A 15,175-nucleotide genomic window follows, 5' to 3' on the forward strand; every position below is an offset into this window, starting at 1 on the left:
CCCCTTTTCTTAAGTACATGTAGGGGGTGCTCCGAGGTCAAATGGTTGGGAAACACTGCTCTAAAGAGCAAGAGAGCAGTGAGTTGGGGCCAGTGCTGGTGTCATACTCTTAAACCAACACATAGTGGCACTGTTGTCTTCTTGCTGCATCAGAGAATTTCTACCACCTCTGTTTGTTTACTGGGTTGTTTTACCAAAGCCATGTATGTAATACTTAACTTTAAAACTGTGTTGTAGACAAAATTAGGTTTTTTTTTCCAAGAAGGTTACACTTTTGAAAGATGTAACTGATTTTAATTTTGGATCTTTGTCCTAAATCTTTATTCCTGAGCTAATACTTGATAGACAAGGAAACACCTTTTGATACATTTATGAGAGCATATTGTTTGTAATGAAAATCACAAACCAAAAGAATCACAGCAGTAACCCAGGTTTAGTTTTCCTCACATTAATTTACCTTTTTTCCAGTTTACCTCGCATACCATTACCTTTCTATTATTATGCCCACACCTTCATCTTTTATTGCTGCAGTTACAGCTTGCAGCAGTATTGAACTGGATTGCATCAGATAAACTTTTGTCCTCGTGTGTTTTTACAAGTGGGAGCCCAAAAAACTAAAAAAGGATAGAACCTACAACCTCTGCAGCATCAAAAATTCAAATAAAGTTCCTTCATTTATACTTTATAAAATAAAACTAATAATTTTGGATGGTCATTAGTGTCAGACGGTGGCCTGTTGCCTCCATTTTACAAATTTTGAACCAATGTAAAGTTTCAGACATGGTCCTGACTGTGACAATTCAGTGTTGAATAATGTGGAAATGCAGTGAAAAGTAGATATGTTGGGAGTTAGTGGTTGTAGCCCAGATTTAAGATTTATTACATTTTCTAAACATCAGATTTCTGCTTTTAATATCTCATTTATATATTTACAAAAAGTCATTTTTGAAAATTATTTCCTCTGTCTTATTTTACTTTTCTAGAACATTGTAATCAAGTTTGACCAACTTGACTGTGAGTGACAGCTAGGGGTTAGGGGTTGTTGGGTGTGGGGTAGTTGTAGTGTTTTGGTGGTAAGTATATGTGAAAATGCGCAAAAAATTAAATTAAAAGAATTTTGAAAGAAAGCAACACAAAACCATTTTAAATTCAGTGAGATATGATCTATAGATATTTAAATAAGGTGGCAGGTAAGTTGCCTTCCCTCTCATGCCAACAGATTTATCTTTTATCGCTCAGATTACAGGTTGCAATGGTATCGAACTGGATTGCATCAGAATAACTTAGGTCCACACTTTTTTGTTTGTTTTACGTGTTTGAACGAAGCAGATTGTCAAAAAAGCAGACGCCACTAACTACCACTGCATCGAAAATTACCCGTTACCCGTTTTAGCAAATTTACCTAAAAAAACCCTCAAATTATAACCATTTCAAAAGTGTAACTATGGGAGATCTTTTGATTTCAGTAAGGTAGGATCTTTACGTTCATCAAAACGTTAGCTGATACGTTTTTATCGCTTAGCTGGAGGAACTTTTTCGCTCTTTTGTCACTATATTATACAAAACTATCTTTATGAAGTCTTATGTAATAATTTTCTCTCCTGGCTGATGCAAAAAGAACTCAAAACGTTGTGTTTGTGGATGCACAATGTTAATGGCCAGGCGGGCGGGGTTTAAAGGTACATGAAATGTTGAACAAGTCAGAAAACAGCGTACCGCTCACACGCGCTCCACAGTTGTATGAATCACGCGCACCCACATTAACATATGACGTGAGCACACTGTACACTCAAAACGACTACCTCGTACCGTCCTGTTATTGTTCGGTTTGAAGAGTTAGAGGGGGTAGGTTCTTTGTTTTTATTTTGGGGGGGTGGTATATATTCAAAGCAGGCTTATTCAACTCAAATACACTCCCACGCGCGGCTGGACCGGGGTTTATTGTAACATTAGCATCATTTTATCGACATAGAGGCAAGCTAGCTAACAAGTTAGGTGTAATAGTAACGTTAGCTGATGGATGAGCGGGTATCGGACTTATTTGGCTCAGGAAATGGACACGGCTCTGGCTCCCAAGCGTCCAACTTCAAACCGGGAAATGGCTATGGGGTAGCCCCAAAAAAGCCCAAGAACAGCAAGAAATCCAAGGCTCGGTTCTCTCGCAACTTCAAACCAAGCAATAACACCCCGTTTCTACCTCCGGAGGTAAGCCTGAATTATTAAGTAAACTGACATTAGAGCTAGCGTTAACAAGCTAATATTATTTACTACACCCAGCAATGCTTGCTAATGATAATGTTAACTTGGGTTTTGTGCAATATGTGATGGGTTAAACGAATTAGCTTTCTTTGTTTTCGTATTTGGGTGAAGCTATCGCTCCATAACTTTTCTCTGTACTCAGTGACACGTAGCTGAATTACCGGTAGTAGGTCCCATAAAGAAAAATGAATGAGTTTGCTCTATTTCGCTTATATTTGCAATCTCACTTTAACTGCTGAATTATGATCGAAATTTCCTTTTGCTTTAGAACACAGTCGTGAGTCATTAAGATGTCTTTGAAGTCGATTGCCAAAGATAGCTTGACTTTTGCTAGCTAGTAGAGGGGGGCAGCTGTGTTTGTAAATATCTAACAGGGGGCGGGTATGTGCTCAGTCGCACTTTATCCGGCTAATGTTACTATTACAGCCCCTGGCTTTCACTCAAAGCCTGTTACAACACAGTTATGAAATTTTAGTCATGAAATTAGTTTATACTGTAAGTTTCATGGACGTTAATACGCTCAAAGTTGACGTTTATACATTTGTTAATAAAGAGCCACATTAGCTATAACCTAAGCAGCTACTGCTCTTCCTGGGGTCCAAACATGAAATCAAAATCCACACAAATTAGATTATCAACAGTCCATAGCAAAACATATAAAGACTGTGATTATAAATGCACCATAACAGGCCAAATACAAACAAGGAAAATCAGGATAAAGTTATTAAAAAACCCTCTCAAGTGCCCGAATGAAATCGATCAATTAAATACGTTATTAAATGCGCTGTGTTTGCACTTTAACAATATTGACTCAATAGTGACATTAAAGTATGTTTATAAAATGACAGAGAAATTGAACATATATCAGTATAATGTACCAAACAATATAAATAGAAAGTATGCAAAGTAAATACTGTTTCCTTTAAAGCTTTCCTAAACGGTGTACATTGATCTCCTTTCACCTTAACCTTTATCCAAATTATGTAGTAGTAGTAATCTTATTCAGTCAAAACACAAGTTCCAGACAGTGTAAGCGGTGTGGACATTTTTTACAAGATTGATCATCATGTTTTGAGTAGTGACTGAAAAAGCATATGCAGAAGCAAACTGATTATAAAAGCCTGTCCTGTATTCTTACCAAATTAAGTTATCAACTTCCAGAAATGCAAAGAAAAAATGACCAAAACCCCCTCAAATTATACCGTTTCTCCTAAATTGAAAATAACTTTTGAGTATCTTTGATTTATTTGCATTATTTTGTTGTAATAAAAGTCACAAGACTTTCATGACATGTAAATTTAGAAAAATAGCATCTGTGCCAGCAGCCTAGCAGTCTAGTATAAGGAATAAATGATATAAATTGTAATATAGGTTGTCTCTATCTTAGTAGTATGTATAGGTCAGTCTTGGCTGTTGTTGTTGTGTCCCCTAACCACTGTAGTGGCTCTTAGGACAAGTCTCAACATATTCCCTATCTTTAGTTCATGCTTCAGCTGATCCCCAGTTTGTCAACAACCACACTGTCCTATTAGCCCTACTATTAAAACACATCTGAGATAATTGCCACACATTTAGATATATTTACTGTGTAATCTTTATGAATTCTTTTATCATTTGGCCATACGAAGCAGCTTTGTATCAAGGCTAGTTAGTCAATTTCTATAGCTTACAATGACTACCTATTCTCAATAGTACTCTGCTCATTCAGATGGATTGCTTTTCTTTCTGTGTTTAAAAAAAAAATCAATAGCCTGTTGTCTCGCTTCTCTTCAGTCTGACAGCTGTTGTGTCTCTGTTTATCCCTCTTTTGTTTTTCTTCCTTGTTTCTCAGGCTGAAGAGGGAAATATAGAGTACAAGGTAAGCAAATAAGCTGTCATGCACAGACAGTGCAGTGTGCAAAGGATGATTTGGTTTCTTTCAAAATATTTTCTTTTTAACTCCTTAAACTGAACAAGAGCTGTAGATCAGCCTTTTTATGGATGTGGAAGCTGTATGTACAGATTGGTCTTCACTACAATAAGCTGTCAGAAATATGTGGCTCATTTGTTTGAATGTATAAAGGCAGTCTCATATGGTCTGCAATGGAAAACTGACACCACAAGGGATTAGCAAGATCATTTTTAGTATCTGGGCAGCAGTTTACCCTACTACATTAACAAAGATGAAGGCCAAATTTAATTGAATTAGTCCTACAGTAATCATCTGTATAGTTAGAGTTAGTTAAACAGTTGTCTAGGCTTTACATCCTTATTTTTCACAGGCGTGGTAAAAAGTTCAGAACTGAATTCTGAAATCTTTCTCTGGTCTAGTTGAAGTTGGTGAACCCCACACAGTACCGTTTTGAGCACCTTGCAACACAAATGAAATGGAGACTGCAGGAGGGTCGAGGCGAGGCTGTCTATCAGATAGGTGTCGAGGACAATGGCATGCTTGTGGGCCTATCAGAGGATGATATGAGGGCATCACTGAAGACGCTCCATAAACTGGCAGAGAAGTAAGTCACTATATTATCAAATTTGACTGATTGTGTATTGTTACTGTTTTAAATCAAGATCTAATGTTATATAAACAATTTGTCAACAGAGGAAATGGATAAAGTTGAATCCAGTTTGCCAAATAATTTTATGACAAAGTAAAGTAAATGTTTTTTGTTTTGCGTTTTTCCTGAAAGAGTTGGAGCTGATATCACTGTCCTGAGACAGCGAGAGGTAGACTATGATGCTGATGAACCTCGAAAGATTGCTGAGGTTCTCATTCGCAAGGTGCCAGACGATCAGCAGGTAAGTAAAAAAAAAAAAAAAAAATAGGCATGTTCTGTGTGGTTTTTGAAATTAAGCTGTTGATTTGTCCTTTTTGTTTTTAAGATAATTCTATTTTTTCTCTGTAATTTAGTTTTTGGACCTACGAGTGGCAGTGCTGGGTAATGTGGATTCTGGCAAGTCCACCCTGTTAGGTGTGTTGACACAAGGTGAGCTTGACAATGGCCGGGGCAGAGCAAGGCTCAACCTCTTCAGGCATCTTCATGAGATTCAGACAGGACGCACATCAAGCATCAGCTTTGAAATCCTTGGCTTCAATAGTAAAGGAGAGGTGAGGAAAGATCGGCCAGAGTAGGCATTAGTATTTGAAAACTGGTACAAACGTGGTACCGGTACCAAAACGTCCGATACCTACCGGTCCGAATTACACCAAAGATATCCATGGTTCATTTTGATACCCTGCCATGCCGAATGAAAGGCAAGATATACGTTACAGAATATGTGTGATTTATGTGCTAAGTTACACAGTTTCCTTTTCTTATCCCATGTTTGACTGGCATCTTATAAAGATGTTTCTGTAAATCATATATTATACCCAGGCACATGACTTTCGACACGTTTTTTTCCTCTTAAAGGTTGCGATTTAGGCACAGTTAAGTCACTGCGCTGTATTAAAATTTTTGATTTAGCACCAGTATTAGAAAAACCCTAATGATACCCAACCCTGTGCCAGAGAATAACCTAAATTCATCCTTTGTATCCTTCTAAATTTTCTATCAGCATCGGTACAAATGAAAAACAACATTACATGGTAATCACAGGGGCCTTGTAAAGTGTCTAAATGGATCAGACATGACTTGTTGATTTTTGTTGGTAACACAGCAAGCAAAAACATTTCATATGATGTCATATTATTGCAGGGTTACAACATTAACTAAACAGCATTATGCAAGAAATGTTAAAAAGTTTTGTCTGACATGACCCATACAGTCAAGTTGATCACAGAGGATTTTTTTTTTTATATATCTTCTAGGTTGTGAATTACAGCGAATCTCGAACAGCAGAGGAGATCTGCGAGAGTGCCTCTAAAATGATCACATTCATCGACCTGGCAGGCCACCACAAGTACCTGAAGACCACCATCTTTGGCCTCACCAGTTACTGCCCAGATTTCGCTATGCTGGTTGTCAGCGCAAATACTGGCATTGGTAAGTATCAAATGAATCATTTAAAGGTGACATATTATGCAAAATACACTTTTTCAGGCTTTTGTAGCAATAATATGTGCCCCTAGCCTGTCCACATTCCCCCAGGAATCAGAAAAATCCCTCTTTCTCCACCTTTCAGAAAATGTGTGCTAAAACTAGCTGTTCTCAGATTTTCCCCTCATGATGTCATGTGGGGAGTTAGCACCGCCCCCAGGTTCGGTTGGCCCTCTCCACTTGAGAGAAAGTTCTGCCCTGCTCTCCTGATCCACACAGAAACAGCTCGTTCTGAGCAGGGCTAAAACAGAGGGAGTTTTTTTTGACATACAATAAAACAATACTGGAGTGTATTTTAGCAACAAACTTCACAGGCATGTTTTAGGGACCTATGAGACCAATATAAACTTCTCTTAAAGCAGTAAAATATGTGACCTTTAAGCTTCAGGTAAATGTGTTAAAATTGTCACTCCTTTTTCCACTGAATTCATTGACTTTACTGTATAGATAAGCTAAGTTGAAAGTGCCTTTGTCAAAGTGACACAAGAGAGTTACAGACACTATCAGGGCCAGTCTGACAGACAGTCTATGTTTGTATACACCCTGCCTCCACACTGTAGTGGGCAGCTGGGGTTTAGCACTTGGCTAACATGTGATATCTGACCTTATGTAACAGACCACCGTTCCTACCACCTCCTCCTTGTCCCCCCGCCTGCCACTAGTAGTCCAAAAATATCTCAAATACCATCCATTCATGTCAAAGTCTTCTGACCCACTGGAGTTAGTTCTTTGCTTGATCCTGTTGAGACTTTAAAACCTAGGACCTGCAGACTCTGTTAGAAACCTTGTATGTCAACATTGCTGACCTTGCAGAAGAAACGTGACACTTGAGCAGAGTTATGCCCCAGGTATTTGAAGCAGTCAGCAGTCCATTTTCTATGATTTACATCGCTATAATTTTGACAAAACATATATTTTAGAGAAAAAGGCTAGATAAGTTAGGAGTCTCTTCACTGAGGCAAAAATGTTGTTTGCTGCTACATGAACATCGTCTTCTCTGAGGAAAGTAAACAAGTTTTTGAGGCAGGTTAGCATTAAGATTGTTCTCTGTGCTAACACCTAAATAAAGCAACTTTCGTTGCTTTCACATATTTTTTTCTTTTCACTAAACTGGTAACATAACAGTATAAAGATGACAGCCTTTGCTAGTTTGCACAAAACCGACTCATGAGCACATTAGGAATAAAATAAAGTGTCTGAATTTCTCACACTCTTTATGAGATATTCCCAGCAGCACTTGATGGTTTCTATACATGTTTCCTTTGACGTGTTAGATGATAAAAGTACAGGGCTCATCCTCGCTCCTCATATTTTTCACTGCAGGTAAAGACTAATTCTCCAGCAGCCATTACATTTCTTTCTTTGTTGTCAAGCTTTCAGCTTGCAAAGTGGTCTGCTCATGTCTCATAAGAAATGGAAGAGGCTGAGCCTAAACCACTTCCTTTATTTGGCACCCTCACTTATGGGTGTTTTTATTTGAACTGCTTTTTTATTGATAGTTCTGCAGAATATGCTCCTACTCATGTCTGTTGCAAAAGAAACTGAGTGCAGAATTTAAGACACCAAGGCTTTGCTTATGGAATACACTGTTTCATGTCCTTTCATGGCTTTTCTTGTTGTGAGAGCAGAAAGTCTTTTAATACAGTCTGGGGCTGTAATAATTAAAAATGTGATGTCAGAAGTGGGATTCGAACCCACGCCTCCAGGGGAGACTGCGACCTGAACGCAGCGCCTTAGACCGCTCGGCCATCCTGACCTGCTGCGGCATGCGCGCTGCTCCACTAGAAGTGCAGAGGAGAGAGAGAAAGGGAGGGGGAGGGGCAGAGGCATGTGCTGCATTTGGGTGCAGATAAGAACACACTGTGACCAAGAGTGTGGAGTCTGCGTTTTGAAGCATACATTTTAAAGACACATTATAGAGCAAGTGTTGCAAATGTTTTAGGACACAAATAGCGTGCAGGTTTGGAGATGGTATTGAGCACAGGCTGCTGGAGTTCTTAGAAAGAATTATGGTACATGCTGCCAGTGTTTGGCTGTCTGTTTTCTGCTGTTTGTCCTGAAACTAAAGTGTAGTGTAGATAGTTTTTGCCTCAGACTCCAGCCCAGTGCTTTTTTGTTGTTGCTCTTGTTTTAGTTTGTTTTATGACTGTTTTAAGAAAAGTCAGATCTTTAAATGCTTTATGGGTACAAGCATTTGTTTCAATAACTGTATTCAGCCACAAACCTGTCTTTTGTATTCAAGCTACTGTGTAGGTTCATGGACTATAATCAAGGCAGTTGTTGTTTATCTTTTGGCCAGTGTGCACATGTAACAGAAGGCATTTAATTGTTGATATACGCAGGAAAACACTGTTATGTCAGAAGTGGGATTCGAACCCACGCCTCCAGGGGAGACTGCGACCTGAACGCAGCGCCTTAGACCGCTCGGCCATCCTGACTTACAGTGAGATTGCATTCACTATGTTAATCGTGGGAGAGGGAGAGAGGGAGAGGAAGGAGGAGGGGCTGTAACATGCGCTGCCTGTGGGCCCAAATAGGAACACACTGTGACCTTCTGTAAAGAGTCTTCTGAAGCAAAGCCTTTAATAACATGGAGTTCTAAATCGATTGCTTGTTATATTTTATTAATACCAATAGCTAGAAGATGTGTAGATGAAAGCTGAACTCATCGAGGAGATGGTATTAGACATTTCAGTTTATAAGCTACTGGCATAAATGAACCCTATTCAACTGGTACCCACCAAAAATCTGTTTTGGAAATGTTTGGTTTATCCATGTGTCCTCAGATAGCAAGGATAACAAACATTTGTCTGTGAAATGGGAAAAATTACCAATCTAGTCAGCTCACTATTTAAATCTCTTTATAGATGTTGAGCATGTTAGTTTTATCTGTCGATGAATTTGAGCCAAATGTTCAATCTTATTTGATATAATTTATATTTTATTGAATTTAACATTAACATGACCACATTTTGGTCGACAGATCAGATAACCCATATTTACATATATAAAAAGATAAATCATATGTAACTACACACACACGCATATACTCATACAAGTATGTATGGTACATATAAAGTAAAGAGAATAAAGTGACATAGAGAAAAGTAGGAAAGGAAAACAAGCAAACAAAAATGACAAAATAAAATAAAACACTAAAAAGATTAGCATGAAATGGATCTTCCATAACTGATGTGCACCATGATTCAATTTATTTTACATCAACACTAGGGACTGTATGTTCATTGTCTACCCACTCTACTGATGTAATTAAAATAGTCCCCACATTTTACCAAACATTTCTCAATTCTGTCATTGCATGCTACTTTTGCTAGCTCTGTGAACCTTTCCAGTCCAAAGTTCAATTATAAGTGTACGCCCTCTTTAATTTATATAGATTTCTGATTGGATATCTCTCCACTGTGCTCTGTTGGTGTTGCCATGTTTATTTGGGTGCCTGCCCTTAAATAAGGCTAAATGGGGTAAATGGGGTCAAGAATGAGGACCATCCCTAGCCACGCTAAAGACAGAAAGGGGACACACTGTCTGCAACCCAAGAGCCACGGTTTAAATTATGAAACGTAGGGTAATGGATCTGCGTAAGGCATAGGACCTATCTTAAGCAGTATCCTTTTCACGTCAAAAAGCCAAAGGGCAGCTTGTTTTTTTAATAAATGTTTTGGCAACCCAACTTCACCCATCACCTTAAAGAACTTGAAGAAGTTGCACCATCTTTACCTTGGGTACACTATATATATATCCCAACAAGCAAAACAAACCAGCGCTCAGCTGATGAGAGGTTATTCTGAGTCTGTGTCACTCTTTCTGTAAATGTGCCATGGGTCAGTGCCCTTAAATCCTAATGCCATAGGCTGACATGTGACCTACATATATCTGAACCAGACATAATAAACGTTATATTTTGTCTCCTCTTTCATGTGCGAGCTGTGTTTTGTTGAACATGACCAAGCAGACCTGTCCCATTCAGGGCACTGCTGCGTGTGCAGAAACTCACAGCATTTATAATAATGTGTTCTTACTGGACCACCAAGTGTGAAACGACTTAATGACCAAATATGGGTTAACATCCTTTTACTGCAGTCTTGGAACCTTCCTACGAGAACACAACAATCATACATCATGGTAAAAATCTATCTGACTTATCAGTTACTGAAATAGTTTATTGACCTTTAGACTTAAATTCATCTGTCTGGAAGTAGTGTTATCTTTTGTCACAGCAACCTTCTACTTAAGGATGTGGAATTCCTTTTATGAGCTTAGGGTTGTTTGGTGAAAACACTGAGCTTTCCATTTATATAACGCAAACTGATCTGTTAAAAACCATATGTAACAGGTTAAATTAACTCCTTGTTTGTGACCTTGGTGATATATTGTTGCAGTAAAGTGCTCTTTAAATGTAGACAGTCATCACTGAGTACCTTCTTTTTCTATCATTTTTGCCAGCTGGTACAACAAGAGAGCATCTTGGACTCGCCATGGCACTGAAGGTGCCCATCTTCATTGTCATCAGTAAGGTGGACCTCTGCACGCGGGCTACTGTTGAGCGTACAGTGCGGCAGTTGGAGCGTGTCCTAAAGCAGCCGGGGTGCAACAAGGTGCCCATGGTTGTGAGCAGCACAGATGATGCAGTCACTGCAGCACAGCAGTTTGCCCAGTCACCCAAGTATGATGACTACATTTAAAGCAAATACAAAATCATTTCTTTGACTTAAAGCCCTTTTAATATTGTAATGCATTCTGATTGTGTGATGTGTTTTTTTCCGTAGCATTACACCAATCTTCACCGTGTCCAGTGTGTCTGGAGAAAGTCTAGACTTGCTAAAGGTTTTCTTCAACATCATCCCTCCTCTCAGCAACAGCAAGGAGCAGGAGGAGCTCATGCAGCAGCTTACGGAGTTTCAGGTAGGTGATCAGCTGACACATGCACACTCTTTTAGAGTAAGTAAACATACATTCAGTAAACATTTGGTGATTTAGAAGTGCCTGATGGTCGCGTGCATCATTGCAGGTGGATGAGATCTACACAGTGCCAGAGGTGGGGACAGTAGTGGGAGGTACACTATACAGGTCAGTGTGTTGAAATCTTTATTCCATCCTTTTTTTAATCAACTTTTTTGGTTGGTTTGTTTGTTTTGTATAACTCTAATTTACGATTCTCTTTGATTGTACAGTGGTATTTGCCGTGAGGGAGATCATCTCATAGTAGGGCCAACAGACTCAGGACACTTCCACAAGTTGACTGTCGGTAGCATCCAAAGAAACCGCTCAGGATGCAGGGTACTCAGAGCTGGCCAGGCTGCCACCCTCGCACTGGGCAACTTTGACCGGTCACTACTACGCAAGGTCAGATACTAAGTACCAAACTTACTAAAATCTTATCTCAGTTAATTGCTTGCCTTTGCATTTAGATGGAGTTTGATATTGTTTTTTGGGAAGATAAGTATCTAGTTCAGGGCTTTATTATTGATTTATATGGGAAAAAGTTACAAGCAGTTGGCACAGGCAGAAACCAAAAGAAATCATAAAACAATAATAGGTGCTGCCAAATGATGAACTAAAACCTTGAACATAGACAAATGTTAGGAGAAAGTAAACCAAAACTTGAGGTAAATTTATGTATCAGATGCCTTTGTTGTATAGTTACAATTCTGCAATAAAGCAAACTTGCAACAGAAGTTAATCAGTTTTAATGGAAACAATGTGTTTGAATTTCATCCACAGGGTATGGTGATGGTGAGCCCAGAGATGGATCCGACCATCTGCTGGATGTTCGAGGCTGAGATTGTGCTGCTTTTTCATGCAAAGACCTTCCACAAGGGCTTCCAGGTTACTGTGCACATAGGTAATGTGAGACAGACTGCCACTGTGGAGGCTGTTTATGGCAAGGTTAGTAAAGCCACTGAGGTTGATGTTTCCCTTCCAGTTTTTAAGCCCTGGATTTTGTGTGTTAAGATTTGTTATACACAGCCTGGATCTGACTTCTGATTGCTATCTTTTGTCTTCTGTATGATGTGATACTGTACCACAGGAGGAGCTGAGAACAGGCGAGAAAGCAGTGGTTCTCTTCAAGTTCATCAAACACCCAGAATACCTAAAGGTGGGGGCTAAGGTGCTCTTCAGAGAGGGCGTCACAAAAGGCATCGGTCACGTCACTAAGCTGCAGCCCATCGCACAGTACCTACCATCCCAAAGTGAGGACGATGAAGCCTAAATCTTCTCAAAGAACCACAACAGAAAAACACCGTCCCACCAAAAAACAGGGTGCTTAATTAAACAACCTCTTGCTTTCTCCAAAGAGCACCCTCTCCCTTGCACCATAATTCCCTTTAAGAGGATTTTGTTTTACCACCCTTTTCCAAACCCCTGTTGCCACCAAAGTCCTCTTCTGCTTTTCAAAAACTGCTCTTACTTCAGTCTGTTTTCTGCCTTTGAGTTGTAAGTGTTGCTTTAAATGGCACTGACAAGAGTAAACCCCTCAGCCACTACTCATCACATTCACAAAGCAACACCTACCAAAGTGATACATTGACCGTTTGGAACACTTAGATGCAATGCACACATTAATGAGTGGCAAGTATAAAACTGCTCTCTCACACCAATGTTTAAGTGCTGCTTAACTCAGTTTACACCTAAATGCACTCCTACCATACATTTTAAAATAGATGCACATACAGACCTGCACTGAAACATTATTGCCAGGGTTGATAAACCTTTGGCCAATGAATCGTTTACAACTATGGCAGGGTGTAACCTGTATCACAAATGACACAGCAGCTTGTTACCAACATAGTGCCTGGATAATAAAAACAAGCCTCCCAGATTAAATCTGTCTTGAAAACAGCTAATGAATTGTGAGGTTGGTTTCACACATGCTCTCCAGAAAATTTCAATACAGTTTGCTGCTGAAATCTTCTCAAGTTGACAGGTTTTCCCTTTTAATTCAGTACGACTTGTAATTGAAAATATTCACGATGAAGGCTTACTGGCAAGCAAGAAAGAGTATGAAGCATGCATAAATGTTGCACCAGGCATGTTATATCTCAAAGCTGGTGCAATATTCAACTTAATTTTCACTCGTGCTCTCTTGCAGTGAATCATCAGCTGTCTGATTTCACATGGAAATTTTTACCAGTTCTGGCAGGAGTGAAAAGGTGAAAATTCAAATGTTTGTGTTGAAATTTTCAGGAGTTATTTGCACATGTGAAAACACCATGAAAAAAAGTGAAAGTCACCAGATACTAGTGTGGATCTCACACATTTTGTTAGTTGTCTACAGGCTAGACCATCAAGCTGAACTGCAGATAAAGGCACTTTATTATAAAGGTAAAGGACAGCATTGTAGGGAATGCAAACGGGAGACCCTACCTGCCAAGAAGACTCACATTAGCAATCACCTTTTAACTAGTTTTATGTCACGTATGTCTGCAAGAACTGTTTTATTGTCACACATGATGCCTCACAATCGATAGTGCGGTGAGATTGCTGCCTATCTTTCAAGTGCTTTAGTTACTCAGGTCAGTGTAGATATGGTGTTAGACAGCATTCCACTCTCACAGAACTCCTCCTGTGGAGGTTTCTATTGCTGAATAGGCAGAGGGATTGAGGAAGAAAAGCAAGGGTGGTTCTCCCAAAGAGATGTTTGAACTTGGATTATCTACTATGTAATGCTGCCTACATACGTAGCTGTTTAAAAGCAATTGTGTTGGAGGTACTTGATGTCGTCTCCTCACTTGTGTTACTGATTTCACTAACTTGGATGGGGTTTAACACAGTGCCTAATGGAGCTACTGTTTTTGTAGCCTTCCATTACACCCCAGAGTTTTAAGACTTAAGTTGGTGCTACTCTTTAATACGTTTTAATATATATATATATATGACGACTTTGGAAATGAATGTTAGATGCTATCTGTTCACGGCTGCTGTTAGCCTCATCGTCTGTCTTATTAGAGCATGTTTGTGTGGATTATACATAAGCTAATGTCCCACTCATATCACTGATACAACTGAAGTGTGTGCCGTTTCGTTACACCCATGTTGTTCAGAGTTGGGTGCACACAATCAAGGAAAGGAGAACTAAGACTGCATTTCAACCAAAATATTTTCTAGCCTTTAAGAAGTGTTTCATCAGGTGTTTGTTTTAACACACCTGAGAATATAATATAGATTTCTAGTTCAAGATTTTACTGTTCATTTTAACACGTTTTTTGCTCGGTCTCCTTTAAGACACTTTTTCACTGTTTTAAATTCACGTTTCAGACCTGTTTTTCTTTTAATTTAAAGTGTAATATGTTGTTTATTTGGGTGAAATGCAATATTTATGTACAGATCCAATTTGTGTATGTTGATGTACATAAATAAAACTTTGTCTCTTTAGAAAGTGTGGTTTGTTTGTTTGTTTGTTTTTTTACTTTCACTTACCACATAAGTGCTTTATCTACTGGCTCACATAATATACACTTCTCACTTCCCAGAAATTTACTTATAAGAAGTTTTATTGACAGAATGATGTAAGACAAGGCAAGAATAGTTGAACACAGATTGATGGGTTCACTGTAGTAGAAAATGTAAAAAATGAACAGGAAAATGAAGTTTGTAACTACAGAACTGTTCTCATATGAAGGCAGCCAGTGTTAAAGTATGAACCCTTATTGTCTTTAAAATGAACATTTTATGACTCAGTTTCACAGCGGGTCTTGATGCATAGCTAATGAAATTCCAGTTCTTTATTTTTCATAATTATGCCATCTGCTGGCTAGAAGGTGAATTTCCATAAATGTAGACATCTACCATGTTTAAATAAGCTTCATTAATTCATCCATAATAGGGGTTGTCAAAAATGTGTACACATAAAATTCTGTTGAATTCTGTCGCTG

General features: G+C 38.9%; 1 protein-coding gene and 2 non-coding genes across 3 annotated transcripts; 1 reads left to right on the plus strand and 2 right to left on the minus strand.

Annotated features, from left to right (window-relative positions):
- The first annotated feature begins 1,782 nt into the window (after positions 1–1,782).
- On the plus strand, positions 1,783–14,632 carry gtpbp2a (GTP binding protein 2a). Its single transcript, XM_041789872.1, has 12 exons — positions 1,783–2,205; positions 4,091–4,117; positions 4,570–4,754; positions 4,932–5,040; positions 5,153–5,350; positions 6,053–6,227; positions 10,746–10,965; positions 11,069–11,204; positions 11,311–11,369; positions 11,474–11,645; positions 12,024–12,188; positions 12,331–14,632. The coding sequence occupies exons 1-12, from the start codon at positions 2,017–2,019 to the stop codon at positions 12,511–12,513; spliced, it is 1,818 nt and encodes a 605-aa protein (XP_041645806.1). The 5' UTR covers positions 1,783–2,016; the 3' UTR covers positions 12,514–14,632.
- Positions 7,955–8,037, minus strand: trnal-cag. The gene has a single exon. It is a non-coding gene; the product is annotated as a tRNA-Leu (tRNA).
- Positions 8,637–8,719, minus strand: trnal-cag. The gene has a single exon. It is a non-coding gene; the product is annotated as a tRNA-Leu (tRNA).
- Positions 14,633–15,175: the final 543 nt, after the last annotated feature.

The sequence above is a fragment of the Cheilinus undulatus genome, linkage group 6, assembly GCF_018320785.1.
Source record: "Cheilinus undulatus linkage group 6, ASM1832078v1, whole genome shotgun sequence".
NCBI classification, from domain to species: domain Eukaryota; kingdom Metazoa; phylum Chordata; class Actinopteri; order Labriformes; family Labridae; genus Cheilinus; species Cheilinus undulatus.

What these genes read in the sequence shown, in the direction of transcription:
- gtpbp2a (XM_041789872.1), top strand. Translation starts at nt 2,017, where the DNA reads ATGGATGAGCGGGTATCGGACTTATTTGGCTCAGGAAATGGACACGGC. An exon ending in AGCAGCTTACGGAGTTTCAG is followed by an intron (nt 11,205 to 11,310) that starts GTAGGTGATCAG and finishes GCATCATTGCAG; the next exon opens with GTGGATGAGATCTACACAGT. An exon ending in ACCGGTCACTACTACGCAAG is followed by an intron (nt 11,646 to 12,023) that starts GTCAGATACTAA and finishes TTTCATCCACAG; the next exon opens with GGTATGGTGATGGTGAGCCC.